At 39.5% G+C, this 20,145-nt stretch overlaps 1 protein-coding gene and 1 pseudogene across 2 annotated transcripts; one reads left to right on the top strand and one right to left on the bottom strand.

Annotated features, from left to right (window-relative positions):
- Positions 1-4,038: 4,038 nt before the first annotated feature.
- LOC116145972 (protein RCC2) lies at positions 4,039-19,892 on the bottom strand. 2 transcript variants are annotated; one of them, XM_031431393.1, is made up of 17 exons: positions 19,438-19,892; positions 19,132-19,193; positions 18,961-19,028; positions 18,416-18,537; positions 18,151-18,256; positions 17,976-18,027; positions 17,566-17,683; positions 17,436-17,466; positions 17,302-17,325; positions 17,030-17,154; positions 16,728-16,809; positions 15,019-15,141; positions 14,876-14,929; positions 14,701-14,770; positions 14,248-14,281; positions 13,837-14,097; positions 4,039-4,192 (listed from the first exon to the last, which is right to left on the bottom strand). In XM_031431393.1, the coding sequence occupies exons 1-17, from the start codon at positions 19,637-19,639 to the stop codon at positions 4,095-4,097; spliced, it is 1,632 nt and encodes a 543-aa protein (XP_031287253.1). In that variant the 5' UTR covers positions 19,640-19,892; the 3' UTR covers positions 4,039-4,094. The 2 variants fall into 2 exon arrangements, with proteins under 2 accessions (XP_031287253.1, XP_031287252.1); XM_031431392.1 differs by lacking the exon at positions 4,039-4,192 and having other exon boundaries at positions 13,443-14,097.
- Positions 4,877-13,197, top strand: LOC116145966 (annotated as a pseudogene).
- Positions 19,893-20,145: the final 253 nt, after the last annotated feature.

Here is a 20,145-nt window from a genome sequence, read left to right as displayed (position 1 = left end):
CTAAGTATCATCTCTCGATCTCAACTTAGTCCATTAGTTCATTCAATTCTTGGGCCCTTAAGAATCAAAAGCATTAGGAATAATAGTAAAACTTAGGAAGAATTCTTAATAAACATTAACAATCAAAGATCAATACATAATTAAGAGATTGGGCTACATCCTAGCCCTAGAGAATAAATTTAGTTCATAACAAACATGAAAGAAACAATCATCTTTATTAAAACATTCATCATGAGTTTACAAAAAAAGAATAAGGAAAACTTCTCTATATTGTGAATCAAAGCTCCAGAATATCTGTTACTTCTCTTCTCTCCAGATTTTTCTCCCTTTCTTCTCACCCAAGAATCCCTTAAATAATGCTAAAAGACTTCTATTTATATCCCACAAGGGTTAGGGTTTGTTTTTCCTTAATTCTATTTGATTTAGAACCCTTAACCCTATTCTCCTACCTAAAAACGGATAACAAGTTAGTAACTTCCGTGACTGTGCCGTGGCACTGTGCTGCGGCACAGTAGCTACTGGAAAAAGTGTGTCGCGGCACTATGCCACGGCACAATAGCTGCTACCCTTTTCCCGTATCATTCCACTATTCTTCAAAGATATTTATATTTGAACTTAATAACGATGGAATTTGGAAAAGTTGTAAACGTATGAAATATAGCCCTTTAAATCAGTTTTCCAACGGTTTAAGAATCGTCTTAATCTGAGTTCTACAGCTCAATATATTCTCAAAATACCGAGGCATACGCAAGCTGGAACGTAATTTAGAATCTTCTCTTTACTTCAACTTCCATAACTTCTTTAATTCAACTCCGATTCTTGATCCGTTTGTTTTCACTTGTCACTCATTCCGTTGCAAACATGATTCTTCATCCGAGCATAACATTTAAGTACTAGTGACCTGAAAAACACTCAAAAACACCCGTGATCCTGTAAAAGGCAATTATGAAAATATTAAGTAACTTTACCAAATTAAGCATAATTTCCCACAATTAATCCCCCAAAAACCACTAACTAAATGTGTATTTTCAAGCTCTTATCAGAGATCTCGTTAATATATTAACAAGGGTTAGACACATATATTGCGTGTTATACAAAAATTTGAAAAATAAAAGGAATTAACTATCTATTTTAAAAATGTCTATGTAGGCAAAAAGAGGTTGTGTCTCTTTTAATATATATAAGGTTTCATATATTATAGTTAAACAATAAACCTATAATATTCTCCATATATAAAACGTATTATCATTGTAAGCCGTACGCTCGGTATCGAAGTCGGCAACTATGTCACCACGTGGTGGCCAATACGATGACAACATGTTCATTTGAAATTAATTAATGTATAAGTACTAAATATTTAATGATCATAATTATTGGGTAATCTCGGAGTCACATGATAATTCATTTATTATACTGAAATTTTTTGTAAATATTTTGAGTTGAACCCTGGAGATGGTGATATTAAGAGACATGGCTAAACCCAAGGATCCTGTCCAGCTGATGCGGGATTTGCTTCTATCAAAAGATTCCCTTCAATTGATTGAAAATTGAATATAATTACTTGATTACATTCATTGATTCATGGTGAACTATATATGCACGCTACACATGTTGATCATCTAGCGTTTGTGTTCTTATTTTCGATATATTTAATTGTCAAACTTCATGGGAAAAAGTTGGAGGAACATCAACTTCATTGCTCTTCGATTATATATATGGGTTTCGTCGTTTTGATAAATTGAAATCAAATTGATTAGATTAATGTTTTACTGTATAAATTCAGCATCCAAATAAAGGAACCAATTGTTTAAATATTGAATTAATTGTTCGGTTCCTACCAAGAAAACTATATGGTAAAGATACTGTTTAAACTTTCAACAAAATCATGAAAGAAGACATCTTCATATACCCAGGTTTAATTTATAGCAGAGAAAATAGGTGATGCATACAGCATATACAATCGACTAGTTTAGAATGATATCGTAAGATATTGGTAAAAGATTTCACAATATTTTTTTAATTTTCTCTGCGACTGTGTTGTTACGTTGAGATTTGATAGCAGCTTTATTTATTGATATAAATATAAAACGCCGATAGTGCGAATCAAATAATTTGACCTAACAGCTTAAAATATTTATGTAACAGTACAACTTTAATATACGACAAGTAATATTCACATGTATTATTATAGATTGAAATACACTCAAACCTAATTTAATAAAAACTATATATATTAAAATTACTACTGTACACATATGCCAAAAACAAAAAAGAAGAAATCCTTTTAGATAGCTTTAAAATAAATCCTTTCCCACATTGAAAAATTTGTAATATTTTATATTAATATAAAAAAATTTATTGATAAAAATATAAAACACCAATAGTAAGATTGAAATAATTTAATCATCATTGGGTGGTCCAGTGATCAACTAAAACTTTTTAGTGTATTACTCAAGAGATTCTGAATTCGATCTATTTAGATTGTTGATAGCGGTGGCCACTGAAAGGATTTATCTGGTTGTCAACTTCACAGTCCTGAAAGATTAGTTGAGGTGCATGCAAGCTGCCCGAACCCGATCACAACAAAAATAAATAAATAAATAAATAATTTGACCTAACAGCCTTAAATATTGATGAAATACATTAAAATCTAATTATTGATAACCTCTGAAGTCTATTTATTTAGGTTCTGGTTTGCATTTGCTGTATGATTGAAACATACAACACAATGGCATTGCTAATCATCCTTCTCTTTCTTCCTATCTTCCTCTTCTTTCTTCTCCAAAGACAAAAAANTCGTCAGTCTGGCGCGCACCCACTGCACTGGCAGGAGCATGCTGCTTACGCCAGCACGCGACGTGGCCGCATCTGAATGGCTGCAGGATCTACCTAGACTCTGACCACTTATGCTGACTGGGCTCTACGTCAGTCCTACTTTTCCAGGCATAACAAAAACAAAGGTTTTGTAGATGAAGATGACTATCAGAAACTCCCTTATCTTGGAGCTGTAATTAAAGAGACATTAAGATTACAACCGGTGGATCCATTTTCGGTGGATCCATTTTTAGTTCCAAGAGAAACAACGGAAAAGTGCATTATAGAGGGGTTTGAAATTCCAGCTAAAACGCTCGGTCTTTGTGAATGCATCGGCAGTCGGAAGGGATCCTGAAGTTTGGGAGAACCCTGTGTAATCGATTCCGCAGGACTGCAGCTCGAAGGTTATAATAATGCTTAATGATAATCCTTGTAATTATATTTCTGTGTAATAGATGTCAATGGCTTTGTAACTAATAAATATGGTTTTTCTACATGCATATTTATAGCAGCAATAGTTTCACCTACTGATCATTTTCGTTGATAGAGGAGTGGTCGTCAACAATATTGTTGATAACTGGTTTGAGTTCGTTAATTAATAATACAGTAGCTAGGATGAACAACGCTTCTTAGTTCTTACAATATAAATCATATAAATTCCGTAGTATATGACATTAACTTTAAATCGGGAGGTTCATCTTCATCCCTTTGGTTTGTCAAAAATGTACCTTATCAGTTACCTCAATTAATTTTAAAAAAGCGGCATTTTCGTCCTTCAACATTTAACGGTTGTTACTTGAAATTAATCATTATAAAAAGGTTATTCTTCCGCATGTTAATTAATCACCATTTTACAGTGGTTGAACAATGCCTCTGAGAGTTTTGCCGTTTACTCATTACTGTCATCCGAACAAATAACAGGGCATAAAAAGTAAAAAGGTGAAAACAAACAGAATAAAAGTCGAGAAAATTTCAAACACCTAGTTTCAGTGTGGCAATGAGTATAAGAATAAGAAAATTTCCTTGAAATATGAATTTTGGTACAAAAAGCACTCGAAACATTTCTCTTCTCCCTGACGACAAATTATAGAGTTAGTCCAGTAATGTTGTTGTCAACAACCAATCATAATAAGATGGTGAGCAAGCGTTTGAAAATATAAATTGACCAAAAAAAAAGATAAAAAATAACGCAAATACTCCCCCGCCTGTATAAAACAAGGTACACTTTCATCTCTACATAGAGAGAACAAAATTTCGGATTTAAAGAGGGTGCATGTAAGTTATGACTTACGAGGGCGTCCCCTCTTTCCGGTTTTTCCCTGAGTAGGTTGTGAGCTTTTATTTGCCGAAGGAGGGCGACCCCGGCCACGCCTTGTACCTTGGATGGTATGTGTAGTAGACCTGCCATACTGGTCAGCAAAAATTATCTTACAATGGCTTAGACTTAGTATTTTCACCGTACTATGATTACTGGAGAGAGATGAGAAACTATGAGTTATTCATCTCTTCAACCCAAATAAAGTGCAACAATTTCTTCCCATTCGAGAAGATAAAGTTTCTCTTATGTGGAAAAGATGTCAAAGCTATGTTGCTTCTAAACCAGTCAACTTGAGTGAGCACATGGTGTCTCTTAGAAGTGCCATTATTTGTAGAGTTGGTTTCGGAAAGAGGTACGAGGAAGAAGGAATTGAAAGAAGTAGATTCCATGGTCTATTAATGAAAGTCAGGTCTTGTTTGTAAGCTTCTTCTTTTCAGATATTTTCCTTATTAGGCTGGGTTAACAAACTCACAGGATTGACACGTCGCCTCCATAACAACTTAAGGCACTTGACAAATTTTACGAGGAACTATGAAGAGCATTTAGAATCCAAGAACACTAAGATTGATCGACAGGATATAATTGATGTTCTACTGTAATTACGAAAAGAGCGTGGACTTAAAATTGACCTCACTGAGGATCACATCAAGCAGTGTCATGGTCTTTATTTTTCCTAATGCAATTCTCAACTTTATTTGATTTTCATATATGCTATATATTTTAATTAGCTTCAAATACAATTAACATGCCTCATCTCCTATATTGCAGAATGTATTTATTGATGGCACAGATACAAGTACAGCTACTCTTGTTTGGGCCATGACCTTCCTAATGAAGAATCGTAGAGCCATGATGAAAGCCAGCAGGAGAAGTCAGATGTGAAGTTGGATGGAATCAAATTTTTTAACATAATATTAACTAATCCGGAGTCACATGACAATTCCTTTATTTAGTGAAAATTTTGTGAAAAATATTTTGAGTTGCACCCTAGATATGGTGATCTTAAGAGGCTAAACCACAAAAGATACGCTTGATCCAGTAGTAGAAGCTATAAATATCTTATATAAAGTTCAAATGTATACTAGTATATAAATAATTTAAATGTATACTCACTACAACAAAATTATTCTACGGTAATATGTAAAAAATGTATTGCCGTAAAAAATGTTACCAAAGATAAACAGTAACATTAATGAATATGATATTGCAGCCCATTTTACTAAAAAATAAGGTTTTGGTAACACTTAAAACTTGTTATTACTAATTGAGTAATGTTATGTTTATAATTGAGTCATACAGCAAAAAACAAAGGACAAAATAGTCATTTTAAATAAATTTTGTATAATTTTTATCATACTGTATGACTAAGTTGTAAGCAAAACATCATTATTATTAATTATTTTTTGCACTTATTAAAAGTTATAAATGAACTTTCAATAAGTGTAATAAAATGCAATTGTTGAATATATAAAATGATTTTAGCTTATACTTTATAAATGCTATAAATTAGGTTTTCCTAACGTTTTAAAAGTGCTACATATGTATTTTGAATTTTTTGGGTAAAGGAAATTTTACAAAAATAAAATAAAAAGTACAACCTAAGAGACAGGAATCATCCCTAAACTAAAGCAAGTACCTTGGACAGACCCAAGATACCAAGTTACCAACCTACACAAAAAAAACAAGGTGATCACGGATTTGCACTTCAAGAGAAACCCACCACAATCATGAAAAGGCCTATACAAAAGGAACCTCCAGCCAAAAAAACAAGGCCTATAACCAAGAAAAAAGGAATCTGCACAAAGTATCCTTACAATCTACCAAGCAATTACAAAAACCCAAAGGATCTAAACAAGCAGCACAAAACGACAGCCTACATTCAAAGCAGTAAAGACAGAGAATAGGGGCAGCATCATCAAAATTGCCCACCCGAGAATAAGGAGAAGGAAAACAAAGCCTCAAAGCCACCTATCCAAGCCGTAGCTGGAAGCTTAGAACTCACATTGACACTGCCATTCTTCCTTCCAATAGCCAATCTGCTTGCTTAGCAGAAATCCTGGAAAAGACAACTAAACTTCCTCCTATACTTTTATACGTATAATTCCAGTGAGCTGTATGTTTCTTTATCAGCAGGCTACTACCAAACGTAACCTGATTAAGGAGGGAAACTGTAGGGGTCTGCTGCTGCCAGGTACAAACAGGACGAAAATTCTGCTGCGTTTTCCAGAGGATATTGCTGCATACAAAAAGGTTACTGACATAAAAAACAGAAAGAAGAAGGGGCCCTATCCTCCTGGTAACCCCCATGTACCACCAGAACTGGCACCAAGTATTGAAATAGTGCCACGAAATCACCCCTGCTTCATGATCCCAGATTTCTTGAGGTCTGCTTATAGCTCCACACAAGATACAGATACAGACCCGTTCTGGTAATTCATATAGCAAGGCCACACCCCCCAATAAACAACATTGAGAATAATACAGATTGTATACATCCAAAGAAAATCCTCCGTATGAATATTAAGCATCATTTTTCTAGCATCCTTCATAACCCAAGCTGTTCCATACACAGAGGCCACGAACCTATAAGCATGACCATCGTCAAGTACCAACATTAATACAATCAATGGGAAGATCCCACTCTTCCACCACCCTTCGGACTCTATTAATACAATCAATAGAAATACATTAAAATCTAATTATTGATCACCTCTGAAGTCAATTTATTGAGGTTTCGGTTTTGCATTTGCTGTGTGATTGAAAGACACAGTGGCATTGCTAATCATCCTTCTGCTTCTTCCTATCTTCCTCTTGTTTCTTCTCCAAAGACAAAAAACACCCACCTGGCCCTCAGGGTCTTCCCTTAATTGGCAATTTGCACCAGTTTGATGGTTCAAACCCTAAGAATGCGTGGAGACTCTCTCAAAAGTATGGCCCCTTCATCTCCTTGCGTCTTGGTTCGGTGCCAATCATATTAGTTTCATCAGCAAAAATGGCTAAAGAGGTGTTGAAGACACAGGATATGGTATGTTTGATAAGGTTTTGAAAGTTTCACAATTCAATATTACTGCTCTGTTTTTCAATGGTATTACACACACATTACAAGTACTCATATGAGGGAATATATACACTTTAACAGGAGCTATTCTAAGTAAGTATCCTAGAATCAAGGCCATCAATTGCAGAGTATAAACTATAAACATGGAAAATGTTAGCTGGTACATCCTTGATTGAGTGCTAAGAATTTGCAGTCATATTTGTTGCTTGTTTTGAAGAGATACTCTTTGTTGGAGGATACTTCTGTTATACACCCCTGCAAGATAGAGCTACCATCGGCTAAGCCTATCTTGGCTTGGAGAAATTCTGTCTTTTGACGGTAGAGACCTTTGGTAAGAAGATCAGCCAACTGGTCCTTTGTGTTAACATGATGAACAGTTAGAACCCCACGTTGAACCATATCTCTGACAAAATGAAGATCAATCTGAATGTGTTTCATGTGAGAGTGCTGCACTGGATTAAAGCTCAGATGAGTTGCACCTAAATTGTCACAGAGCAGCTTGGGTTGTCCAGATAAAGTCAGACCAAGTTCCTTGAATAATGAGAGAAGCCATGACATCTTAGAGGCTGCATTGGCAAGAGCTCGATATTCTGCTTCAGTGGATGACCTGAATGCGAGCCCCTTCGGGACTCAAGAGGAGGAGACCTGCCCCAGCTCTCTTTCTGTTCGATGATCCATCGACGTTGAGGCTTCAGGTCGATAGATTTTGAGCAGTTTCTTAAATGACTTCGCTGGGCTGTTGCTTCGACTCATTCATCGGATGATATGAGAATTCTGATATAAAATCGGTGACGGCCTGCCCTCTGATGATTGCTTTCAGTCTGTATTTCAGATCGAACTGACTTAATTCCATGGCTCATTTAAGCAACTTGCCTGATGCCTCTGGTTTTTGGAGGACTGGCCTGAGCGGGTAATTGGTCATTACATGGATCGTATGGATGTGGAAGTAAGGTCACAACTTTCTGGAAGCGATCAGCAGGGCATAAGCTAATCGTTCCATTTTCAGATACCGCATCTCGGCATCTAACAGACGTTTGCTCGCGTAATACACTAGCCATTGGACCCTATCCTCTTCCCAAACTAAGGTTGCACTGACCGCGAACTGAGAGACGGACAGATACAAGAGGAGGATCTCTTGCGGGAGAGGTTTGGACAGAAGAGGCAGCTTCCCGAGGTGTTCTTTAATACTCTGGAATGTCTGTTCACACTCGGGAGTCCACTCAATTTTTTTGTTAGCCCTTAGAACATTGAAGAACGGCAAGCTGTGATATGTTGCCCTCGATATGAAACGACTGAGTGCCGCGATTTGCCCATTGAGGCTCATGACCTGTTTTTTGTTGGTCGGCCTTTTCATTTCAAGGAGAGCTTGGATTTTTTCGGGGTTGATCTCTATTCCCCTCTGGTTAACCATGTATCCCAAGAACTTTCCCGAGGACACTCCGAATGAACACTTGAGAGGGTTTAGCTTCATTCTGTATTTCCGGAGGATGTCGAACATCTCAGCGAGATGCGCTATGTGATCTGAAGCAACATGCGACTTGACCAGCATGTCATCTATATAGACCTCCATCGATTTCTCGATCTGCTCGGAGAACATTCGATTAACCAGCCGCTGGTAAGTTGCGCTAGCGTTCGTGAGGCTGAAGGGCATAACTTTGTAGTAGTACAGCCCCCGATCTGTAACAAAGGATGTATGCTCTTCGTCCGATGCGTACATCGAAATTTGATTGTATCTCGAGTACGCGTCCATAAAACTCAGCAACTCGTGCCCGGAGGTGACGTCCATGAGTTGGTCAATCCTGGGTAAGAGAAAAGTATCCTTTGGGCATGTTTTGTTGAGGTTGGTGAAGTCGACACAGGTCCATCACTTGTCGTTGGGCTTCTTTATTAGAACCAAGTTGTCAACCCAGCTTGGATAGAGCGCTGCTCGGATGGATTTGTTCTGAAGGAGGTTATCTACCTCAAGTTTCAAGGCAGCATATCGTTCCGAATCCATCGCTCTTCTCTTCTGGCGAACTGGCTTGGCTTCACTGTCGATGTTCAAAGCATGACAAATAATATTCGGGCTGATCCCGACCATATATGCATGTGACCATGCGAACACATCGATATTCTCTCTGAGGAAGCTGGTCAGTTCGGTGTCGAGTTGGGGGTTGAGATTGCTCCCAATCCTTAACATTGTGCTCGGCTCGCTCTGGTCAACCAACGCCTCAGACAGGTCCTCAACTGGCCCACTAGAAGGGCATTCTTGGATGCGAGGATCCATATGATCATCGGCTGGGCCAGGCTGCGGCTCGATCCAACTGATCGCCATTGCTTGTCGGGGAATGCCGCGCAAGATGTCTTTCCCTTTGCACGCCATCTGCACTGCCCTAACATAATAGTCGCGAGATGCGCGCTGTGATCTGCTAACTTCCCCTATCCCTGTCAGGGTGAGGAACTTCATCTTCAGATGGTATATCGAAGTGACCGCCTTGAAATTTCTCAACAGAGGTCGCCCTAAGATACCATTAAAAGCGGATGGGCAATCAACTATTAAGAACTCAGTTACCTTGATCACCTCGTCGAAGTCACCCAGCGTGACTAGAAGCGAGATCGTTCCTTTGGGGATCAGGTGGTCTCTTGTAAAACCATATAGGGGGATCGAGGCGGGCTTCAGGTCAGCCTCGTCCAAGTTCATTCTTTCGAAAGTTGCCTGGAACAGGATGTTCACAGCACTTCCGTTGTCCATTAACATTATGTAGACGTCGAAGCGTCCTATTAGGGGTGTGATCACCAGAGCGTCATCATGGGGATGATGCAGGCGAACTGCATCCTTTTCGGAGAAGGTAATCTCCTCCTCTTTACGAACCTTTAGTGGTCGTCGCGTCATGCTCATCACACTGATGGGGTCGTGATGGGTTGCGCGAGCATATGATCCCCCAAAGATCATTCTGACGCTGTAGATACCCTTGCAATCACGACGCTTCTTTCCTGGTTCCCCTTGATTTTTCTCCTGTACGGGAGTGGAAACATCAATATACTCTTTGAAATGCCCTTGCTTGATGAGGTCTTCGATTGCCTGTTTGAGAGCTCGGCACTCATCGGTGTGATGCCCATTATCCCGATGAAAGCGATAGCATTTTTTACTATTTCTGGCTGATGGGGGATTTTTCATGGGCTCGGGCTCTTCGAGCAGGCTGGCTTCTTCTGACTTGTCAAGAATAGCCGATACAGATGCATTCAAAGGCATATACTAATTTCTGTCGTGATCGCGACGAGGAACTGGAGCATAAGACTTTTTGGGCTTGTACAGCGGTTTCTTTCCTTTTCGTTGATCGTCATTAGCCTATCTGCGATCAACTCTCTTACTTTCCCCCTGACTAGAGGCACTACCTGAAGCGTCGAGGTCGCGACGGTGGAGTGCCGCTACGAAGTTTTGAATACGGAGGCACGTCGCCGCAAGGTTGTAGAAGCGGGTGAGGGAAACATCATCCTCAGCCTGTAGCTCTTTCCACATGTCGGTCTGTGGGCGAAATCCCGCTATGATGAGAGTCCGAATAGACTCTTCGGGAGTGTGAGCTACCTTATTAAGTTTTCTGTGGAGTCGATCGATGTAAGACTGGAGGGATTCATCCCTCTCTTGCCTTATGTTACTAAGGTAGCTTAAAGGCATTGAGAACTTTCGGTTTGCTTGGAAATGTATCAGGAACGTCGTGCTCATCTGAGGCCACGAACTGATCGACCCCACTGGGAGCGACCTAAACCACCGTTTGGCATGAGAGGTTAGGGTTATTGTCAAACAACGGCACTTCGCCAAATCTAAAACCTGGTGAAGCTTCATCAGGTCGTTGAATTCATACAAGTGATCCTGCAAATCAGAATTTCCATCGAACGCCCGCATATCAGGCATTCTAAATCTTGATGGGAGAAGGGCGGCTAATACTGCCGGAGAAAAGGGAGACACTGCTACGACCTACCCTTGCTCGTTTTGCTGAGCTTTTAACTGATCTAGAGCTCGCTGCAGCTCCTCAATCTGAGGCAGCGGAGCTATCTGGAGATTGCTTTCCCCCATGCAAGTTCGACCCTCGCGATTGTGATTGAGGAAAGTCCAGAGGTCGGATTCCTCTTCGCCTCGACCGGCAGTTTCGGCTGCTCTTGACACACGCTGGCTAGAGTCGTGTGATGGCGATGAACAGTGCAGGAAATTTTCACGACCTCCGCGGTGGTACAAACCACCCCAAAAAGTGTGGGAAGCTCCCGCACGATGACAACCAAGATTGTTTTTCTAGCGGTGATGAGAATCGTCCCGCCCAGCATTTTTATGGGGGTGTTCATGCGACGTGGCATGGGACGGCTCAGGCTGCGACCTTTCACCGAGTCTTAACGCCATAGGTATTCTACCCGGGGCGTGATCGGTGTTTACCGACCCTTTGGGGCCCTTAGGCTCGTTGTTTGCCACTTGCTTACCCTTCCTTTGACACGCTGCAGTGCGTGCGGCTTGGGCTATCACCCTTCTCCGCGCTTTCAAACGACCTGCAGGCGTTTTTGGTGGTTGCACCACCCCAGCTGATTTGGGTGGCACGTCCTGGTCCAAACGGTCCAACCTTCGGTTGACCATTTGGAGAGTATTGTTGAACCTCTCCAGGTAGCTCCTGATGGTAGGGTCAAGTTGTGAACTTGAAGGGATATCCCCCGCGACATTTTGTGGGACCAAAGGCACCCCGGGAGAAGTGTCCTCCTGCACTTGGGGGATCTCCTCAGCACCATGATTGGTTCGTTCAGGTTCGAATCGGCGAGCCATTTGTTGTTGTAGGACCAATTAGTCAGAGATTCTCCTGATGAAGGACGAATACTAAATCAGGCCCTCCTTCTAGCGTCGAACTGTTGATGCATGCTTTTGACACCAACTAAACGAACGTGTGAAATGCTGAGTTGGCTCAGAAGACACACGTGATTAGGGGATTGAGAATGCAAATGGTGACAAGACAATGTTTGAAGTGGTTCGGATGCTTGACCAAGCGAATCCTACGTCCACTGATATTGTATTTATATTTAAAGGATCAGGTCATAGACTAGCAAGCTGATGAGAGTACAAATGAGAGAGAGAGAGAGAGAAAGAGAGAGAGAGGGAGAGAGAGAGAGAGAGAGCTACTACAGAGAGAAAATAGCTAATCAAGAGTACGAATGAGTCAATCCACAAGCGGGAGAGAATCTCTTTATTTATAGTGGGATACATTGAAGTAATCATTACTGAATCCGTAAAAAGGGGGTCAGGTACCGTGCAAATCCTCCTTTGCGGCCCGTTATTCACCTACTCGCGTGATCTCCTCGCTTTATGCAGGGATTGGACACGTGGACGACCTCCAGTCTTTCGTCAGTCTGGCGCGCACCCACTGCACTGGCAGGAGCATGCTGCTTACGCCAGCACGCGACGTGGCCGCATCTGAATGGCTGCAGGATCTACCTAGACTCTGACCACTTATGCTGACTGGGCTCTACGTCAGTCCTACTTTTCCAGGCATAACAAAAACAAAGGTTTTGTAGATGAAGATGACTATCAGAAACTCCCTTATCTTGGAGCTGTAATTAAAGAGACATTAAGATTACAACCGGTGGATCCATTTTCGGTGGATCCATTTTTAGTTCCAAGAGAAACAACGGAAAAGTGCCTTATAGAGGGGTATGAAATTCCAGCTAAAACACTCGGTCTTTGTGAATGCATCGACAGTCGGAAGGGATCCTGAAGTTTGGGAGAACTCAGATGAATTTTACCCAGAGAGATTCATTGGAAGTCCTATTGACTTTAAAGGGCAACATTTTGAGCTTACCATTCGGAGCTGGTCGAAAATTTGCCCAGGTATACATTTGGGAACTGCCATTGTGGAGACTTTCTAATCTTCCTTACAAATTTGATTGGAAAATGGAATCTAGGATGAAGAACGAAGACTTAGATTTGGATCCTCTAGCAGGTATTACCGTGCACAGGAGAAATGCTCTGTGTCTAGTGGCTATACACTATACATAACAGGGAAACATTAAGCACATGAAGTGTTTAATGTAAACCCATTTGGAGAACCATGTGTAATCGAGAGTTTATAAAAAAAGGTTATTCTTCCGCATGTTAATTAATCACCATTTTACAGTGGTTGAACAATGCTTCTGAGAGTTTTGCCGTTTACTCATTACTGTCATCCGAACAAATAACAGGACATAAAAAGTAAAAAGGTGAAAATAAACAGAATAAAAGTCGAGAAAATTTCAAACACCTCGTTTCAGTGTGGCAATGAGTATAACAATAAGAAAATTTCCTTGAAATATGAATTTTGGTACAAAAAGCACTCGAAACAATTTTCTTCTCCCTGACGACAAATTATAGAGTTAGTCCAGTAATGTTGTTGTCAACAACCAATCATAATAAGATGGTGAGCAAGCGTTTGAAAATATAAATTGACCAAAAAAAAAGATAAAAAATAACGCAAATACTCCCCCGCCTGTATAAAACAAGGTAAACTTTCATCTCTACATAGAGAGAACAAAATTTCTGATTTAAAGAGGGTGCATGTAAGTTATGACTTACGAGGGCGTCCCCTCTTTCCGGTTTTTCCCTGAGTAGGTTGTGAGCTTTTATTTGCCGAAGGAGGGCGACCCCGGCCACGCCTTGTACCTTTTCCATCTTCTGATACGCTATTAGCCCCCTTACCTCGACCTCTGCCAGAGCCCTTCCCACCTGACTGTTTCTTATGGTTCATCTCTCCATTAGCCTCTTCTTCACTGTCGTCACTTACATCATCACTGTTCTCTTCCTCCTCTTCCTCTTCCTCTTCCGAAGAACTTTTTGATTTTTTCCTCTTCTTGGACTTATCAGAAGCTTTAGCAGCACTCTTTTTTGTGGAAACTGGAGCTTTATTTTGTGGTTCCTCGTTCACTGCAGGAAGAGTAATTCCTAATTAGTAACGCAACCAACCCAGGTGTCTCACCTTAACCCATAATTTGTATTGGCCACAAATCCGCAACATTGCTTCCTATAAAGGGGCAGACAAATGACTAAATACAGAAGCTCTTAACATCAGCTTACCTTCACCAGAAGCTTTGCCGTCATGTATATCAAGCTGTAAAAAACACAAAAATTAGACAGCTCCCACCACATCAGTAACAAAATTAACAAATAGCAGCTACAAAATAAAAACTTTGAACATATATAATTAATCCAACAGAATCCAAAGCCTAGTTTGGTTCACCCACAATGAAATTTAATAATCCAAAAGAGGTTGAGTTAAACATACACCTATGAGGCCCTTTCATGCTTGAAAAATAACGCTTTATAACTCTAATTCACTAAGTGTCTAATAAAGCACCATTGCTCCTATCCATATCAAGGCGATGAATAAAAATATTGCACTCTACTTTCCATAATAGCGCTAACAAGCATTCATGCACTTTTAACCAGAGACTTCATCATAAAGCACAAAGAAAGCCATTTAAAGAATGCCAATTACATGTGTTCTATCAACTATTACAGAAGAAATACCTGATCAAGTCGGTCACCAACATTTGTTCTATCCACTATAACCATGGAATGGCCATAACCACATGCAACACTACCGAAAAAGAAAAAAAAGGAAAAAAAAATCATGTCCATACATAAATTTTAAGAATGGGAATTAGAGGTGTTAATAATAATTAATATACTAACGAATACCCACCTCATAACATGCATGGCCTCGAGAATCTCTACCTTTTTTGGCATGGCTGAAGACCTGAAAACAATAAACACAAAATTGAATATTAAGAGAATAAAGGGATAAACTTCAAAGACATAAAGCCATAATATGGCAAGATCACATACTTTTGTCCATTAGGGCCGTATCCCAACTCTCCATATTGAGCATGGCCCCAACTAATGCAGGAGGAATCAGCACCAACAAAATGGTGCATGTTGCCTGAATCCATGCAACGTAAATTCCAACCACTGAAGAGAAGAGTAAACGGTATTAGTGCAATAAAAAACTCATAGTACCCAAGCAAGCACATCAAGTATCATAACCAAGGTTCTGAAAACCGGACCGGACCGTCCGGTCGGACCGGTTCGACCGGTGACCAGCGACATTTCCGGTCCGGAATACGTAAAAAAGCGCTAATGCATTAACCGGATTGGACGCGGTTGGACCGCCAGAATAGTGGAATCGCGGTTGAATCCGCCAGATCCGGCACCGATCGAGGGAGAAATCACCGCCATTAGACTTGACGGCATCTCCACTACAAAACCTTGCCATTTTCAGTGGCCGTCGTCAGCCATCGTCGCTCGCCGTCCACCTAAATTCACGCGACCGTCAGAGTTCTTTTGTTGATTCCGCGGATTTCGGCGCGATGGAACTCCTGGCACCATCATCAGAGTCGTCGGCACCTACACATCAAAAGCCCCAAGATTCCAGCTTCGATTGGCCGTCGATCATCGCTGCGTCACCACTCACCAGAATTCTCGCATGACAGGGGTGTTTTAGATAGATTTCAAACCTTAAGGGAGTATTAAGGGGTGTTTTTGATGAATTTTAAACCTTCAGGGACTAAAATGTAATTTTACACATTACGGTCAACCGACACAATCCAACCGGAAACCGGACACTTGAAGGGTCATTGTCCGGTCTGGTTTTCAGAACATTGATCATAACACCAAAAAAAAAAAAAAAAAAAAAGACCACTGGACAATGAAGACAAGTGCAAGACCTCTATCCTCAACCAATAAAGACAGCTGAACTCTTTTTCAACAGATATTCACCAACACACATTGACAATTGAAAAAAAAAAAAAAAAAAAAATGATAAAATTGAAATTCCTTGTAATATATTCAGATCAAATATAACTGAAAAATTGTATCTAGTAACATAAGTCTACTTCACTCCACAAAGAAGCAGCTTAACAAATTTGGTACATCTCTGCTTTAACCGTAGAAACTCCACTGCAATCCCGCACGTAATCAGTAGATTCCTTATTTACACTCAACGGTCTCTCAATGGAGATAAACAATTTTAGAAAATAACAGGATATATTGTTTCAAGACCACTCTGCTACAACTTGAACTAAAGCAAAAGTAAGATCACACGTAAGAACTCTGATTTTTTTTTTTTTGGGAAAATCACACATAAGAACTCTCTAAATAGCAAATTCAAAAGTAGGAAAGACTTGATCAAAGATAACAATTACGCTGAGCGGATTCTTGATAAAAGATCGGTTGCATCAGCCAAACAGAAATAAAAAATATCAATAGTAGTAAAATTATAAAAAAATAAAAATAAAATAAAAAGAGAAGAAAAAGAACAGTGAATATTAGGCTTCAAAGATGGTTCTTAACTTGTAGCTTAGTTGAAACCACCAAAAGAAAAGACTAATAACTAAATCACGCTCTGGCCAAAAAAAAAAAGTACAATCTAAGAGAAGAAAATCACAAACCAGGATTCACACAAAGGAAGGTAGGTATTGTAAATGAATGATGGTGAGAATTATGGCTACACAAAAACAGCAACGAGTACATTGAAAATAAATTAACCAGAGTATAACCTTAAATCCAAGAGAGGTTTAGGATACATCCAGTCATCACCATTATTCTTTAATTTGCCCCACATGTACAGCTGTCCACCACCTGGAAACAAGGGAATCAGTAACAAAACTAAATGCTAATTTCCTAAAGGCAATGGCTTGCAGAAAACATATAAGCAACAAATTCCAAACCTTTTGAAATCAGCACTTGTTTAATTCATGCCCAAGAAGTTTACAAAGTGTGATAATCACAGGATTTGGTAGGGGAGTAAAAAGCTCCCAACCAAGTAGTGTTCAATTAAAATATTAGTAAGATACAATACCTGCAGTACATGAAGAGTTCACAGAACCAGCTGAAATGACAGAATCAGCAGGCAGAACATTTTGCCTCTGAAAGATGTCAACACGACGAGGGGCCCACTCATCTTTCTGCTCTCTATGTCCAAGCCTACAAGATTGCAAAAAGAAATCATATGAATGATCCGTACAACAGATAAAAACATTCAAATCCAAAAATTTGCTTAAATAAAAGGTATGTTTCCTTAGCCCAAAATGCATCCATCAAGGTAACTTATTTGAGATAGCAATTACCAACCTCCCATAACCACCGAAGCCCCACCTAAACATAATTTCAGCACAGATGTACAGTTAGTTGTCACCACATATCACATATCTGGAGAAAGATAAAGCATAAGTGTATCAAATGATATCAAACAAGGGTGTACTTACGTGTAAACATAGCCCTTTGAATCCACAGCCACTGGATGCCAAAATAAAATTAGAAAACAAGACAGACAAATACATGAAATTTTCTGAAGGAAAACAAGAGAGAGAGTGAGAACAAATGTTAATTGTCAACCTGTGTGGTTTGTTCCACATGCAACTTTGACAATGGTTTCTCCAGCAAGAGAAGCTATTGCTCTAGGGCGAGGTTGAGCTTCATAAGCAAGCCTCACAGAGCTATCCTTAGTATTGTACTGCAAACACATAAGATCTTATGTCAAGATTTACAAATATGAAGTCCCATTAGCAAGTTTAATCTGGAATTGTTACTTAACACCACCCTTTCACTGCCACTGGCCATCCACAGCATTATAGCAATACCATTACTAAAACTTTACCCTCCAATAACTAGAAATCCAATAATTTATTGGAAAATCAACTATTAGGTTACGATAACATAAGGCATCCGAACTATGTAATATGGTCTGGGAACATGGAAAAATATAAATTACTGAGAGCATAAAAAACAAACTTCTATGCACATACCTCGTTGTCTGTTCCATGCCCAAGCTGACCGTACTGTGGTAGGCCAGCAGTCCTACAAACCTCCAAACATTTTTCAGTAAATCAGTGAGCAGTCAACAATATTAAAAGCCAAAAAGCCTGAATATTATCAGCTAACAAATTAAGAAACTGAATGAAAACAAATATACAACCATACAGTATAGATGCTCCTTCAACTGATGATAACCACACAGTAAAGTCAGCCCCACATGCAGTACTTTTCACTTCAGATACAAGACAGCGAACAGGAGATGCCTCAATTTCTACAAACAAATAAATCAGTATAAAGATTATAAATCTATTCACATTCTCCTTTGAAGTGCAACGCAATGATGCGATAACAAAAGGTAATTCACTCCTTAGATAAAAATATGTTTGTGATGAAACATTGTACACAACGAACTTCACAAAACTGAACTCACCATTTCTTGCTGAACCTGAACCCAGTTGCCCATGTTTATTCCAACCAAAGGCTAGGGAATGACCATCTTCAGTAACCACCACAGTGTGGCTCCTCCCTGCTCCAGCCTTCGTAATTTTGTACCTTCAGCACAAACGATAATAAGGATCAGATGTTAGCCCTAGAATATTCAAACATTCGCTGACTTAAAAATTGTATTGATTAACAATTAACAGAAAATTGCCGATTTTGGGATACAACAAGTTAAAAACAGAAAAATCACTATTTTTAACTCTATCCTGAATGAATCAAAGTTGTCTTTCCCGAAACCATAAAGCTAAGAGGAAGCTACTAGCTCAGATGTTACACTCCCATGCAAGAAAGATGTCAATTATTTCTCCATTCTATGATCAGTGGGGACACAAATTGTAATAAAAAAGGTTGACTTAAAGATAGGAACAACCCGGCCCATGCTTAACAAAGGCGTAGAATTAAGGAGGCTTCTCAACTCTACTGGATTAAAGCTATACAAACAAAACTGACTAAGTTAAGAAAGCAGCAACTTACTTTGAAAGCTCGGAAACAACGGTAGGCCTATCACGCTGAATTTTATCCCCATGACCCAGTTGACCCTTCTGTACAGACACAGCTAAGTTTCATCAATAGATATGAACAACACTGAGTATTGAAACATATACATAAGAAAACAATACAAAGGTGAGTTTAATAATGTCATGCCTCATTTCGTCCCCACGTGTAGCAACGCCCTTCAACATCTAACGCCACACAATGACACGATACTACAACACCATTTACACAAAAATAAAATAAAAACTCAATTCACAGTAAAAACTATCAGCAATAAGTAAACAAACTATCTAATAGATAATGCTATAAATCAAATGGACATAAAAATTATATATCTTTCCAATTTGAGAAAAACATCAACTTTGACGAAACATTATTTAAGTTTTGTTTAAGAAAAAAAGCAGCGTATGTACATTCATACGTGTCTATATACAGAAAATGAGCTGTGAAACTAACCGCAACCAGAGGCAACGAACCGGATGTCAATACCAACGAGAGGGCGGAGGCGGGTGGGGGAGACCAAGTTGCCTTCAAGAGTACCTTTACGACGACCAACCAAATCCCAACAAGTGGATCCACAAAACAAGAGTTCTCCTCCCTTCGCTACCTTCTTCTCGTCCTCTTTTTCAACTTTCTTCTCGGCTTGAACCTCAGACATTTCGAGTCAAACCCGGCAAACAAGAGTCAAAATTTAGAGGGAGCACAGATCTAACGGGTGGAATTTGAAAAAGGAGGAGCAACGGCTAGGATAAGAGTGAAAGTGGCGGGAAAGAGAAGGGCAACGGGCAACGGCTAGTAGAGTAGATGATTGGGGGAAGGGGGTTTAAGGTGAAAGAAAAGAAGAAACAGAAAAAGAAGGAAACCCTAATTCAAAAACGAGGAAGAGAAGTAGTTGTGAAGAAGAGTGTATAAAAAGGGATTGTTTTTGGGTTTCCGAGAATAGGGTCTCTTTTAATTAATAAAGGAAATAAATTGTGGAGAGAGAATGAAGGATTGTGTTGGGTGCGGTCAAATACTCATTAGATTTTGTTTATCTTCTCTTTCTTTTTCTTTTTCTTTTTTCTTTTTCTTTTCTCTTAGTTTAGTTAAAAACTAGTACCTAACCTAATACAAATTCAATTTGTATTTTATTAAAAGTCGAATAAAATAACACGAGTTTAAACG

The sequence above is a fragment of the Pistacia vera genome, unplaced genomic scaffold, assembly GCF_008641045.1.
Source record: "Pistacia vera cultivar Batoury unplaced genomic scaffold, PisVer_v2 Contig470, whole genome shotgun sequence".
NCBI lineage: Eukaryota > Viridiplantae > Streptophyta > Magnoliopsida > Sapindales > Anacardiaceae > Pistacia > Pistacia vera.
This window is presented reverse-complemented; position numbering and strand designations above follow the sequence as displayed.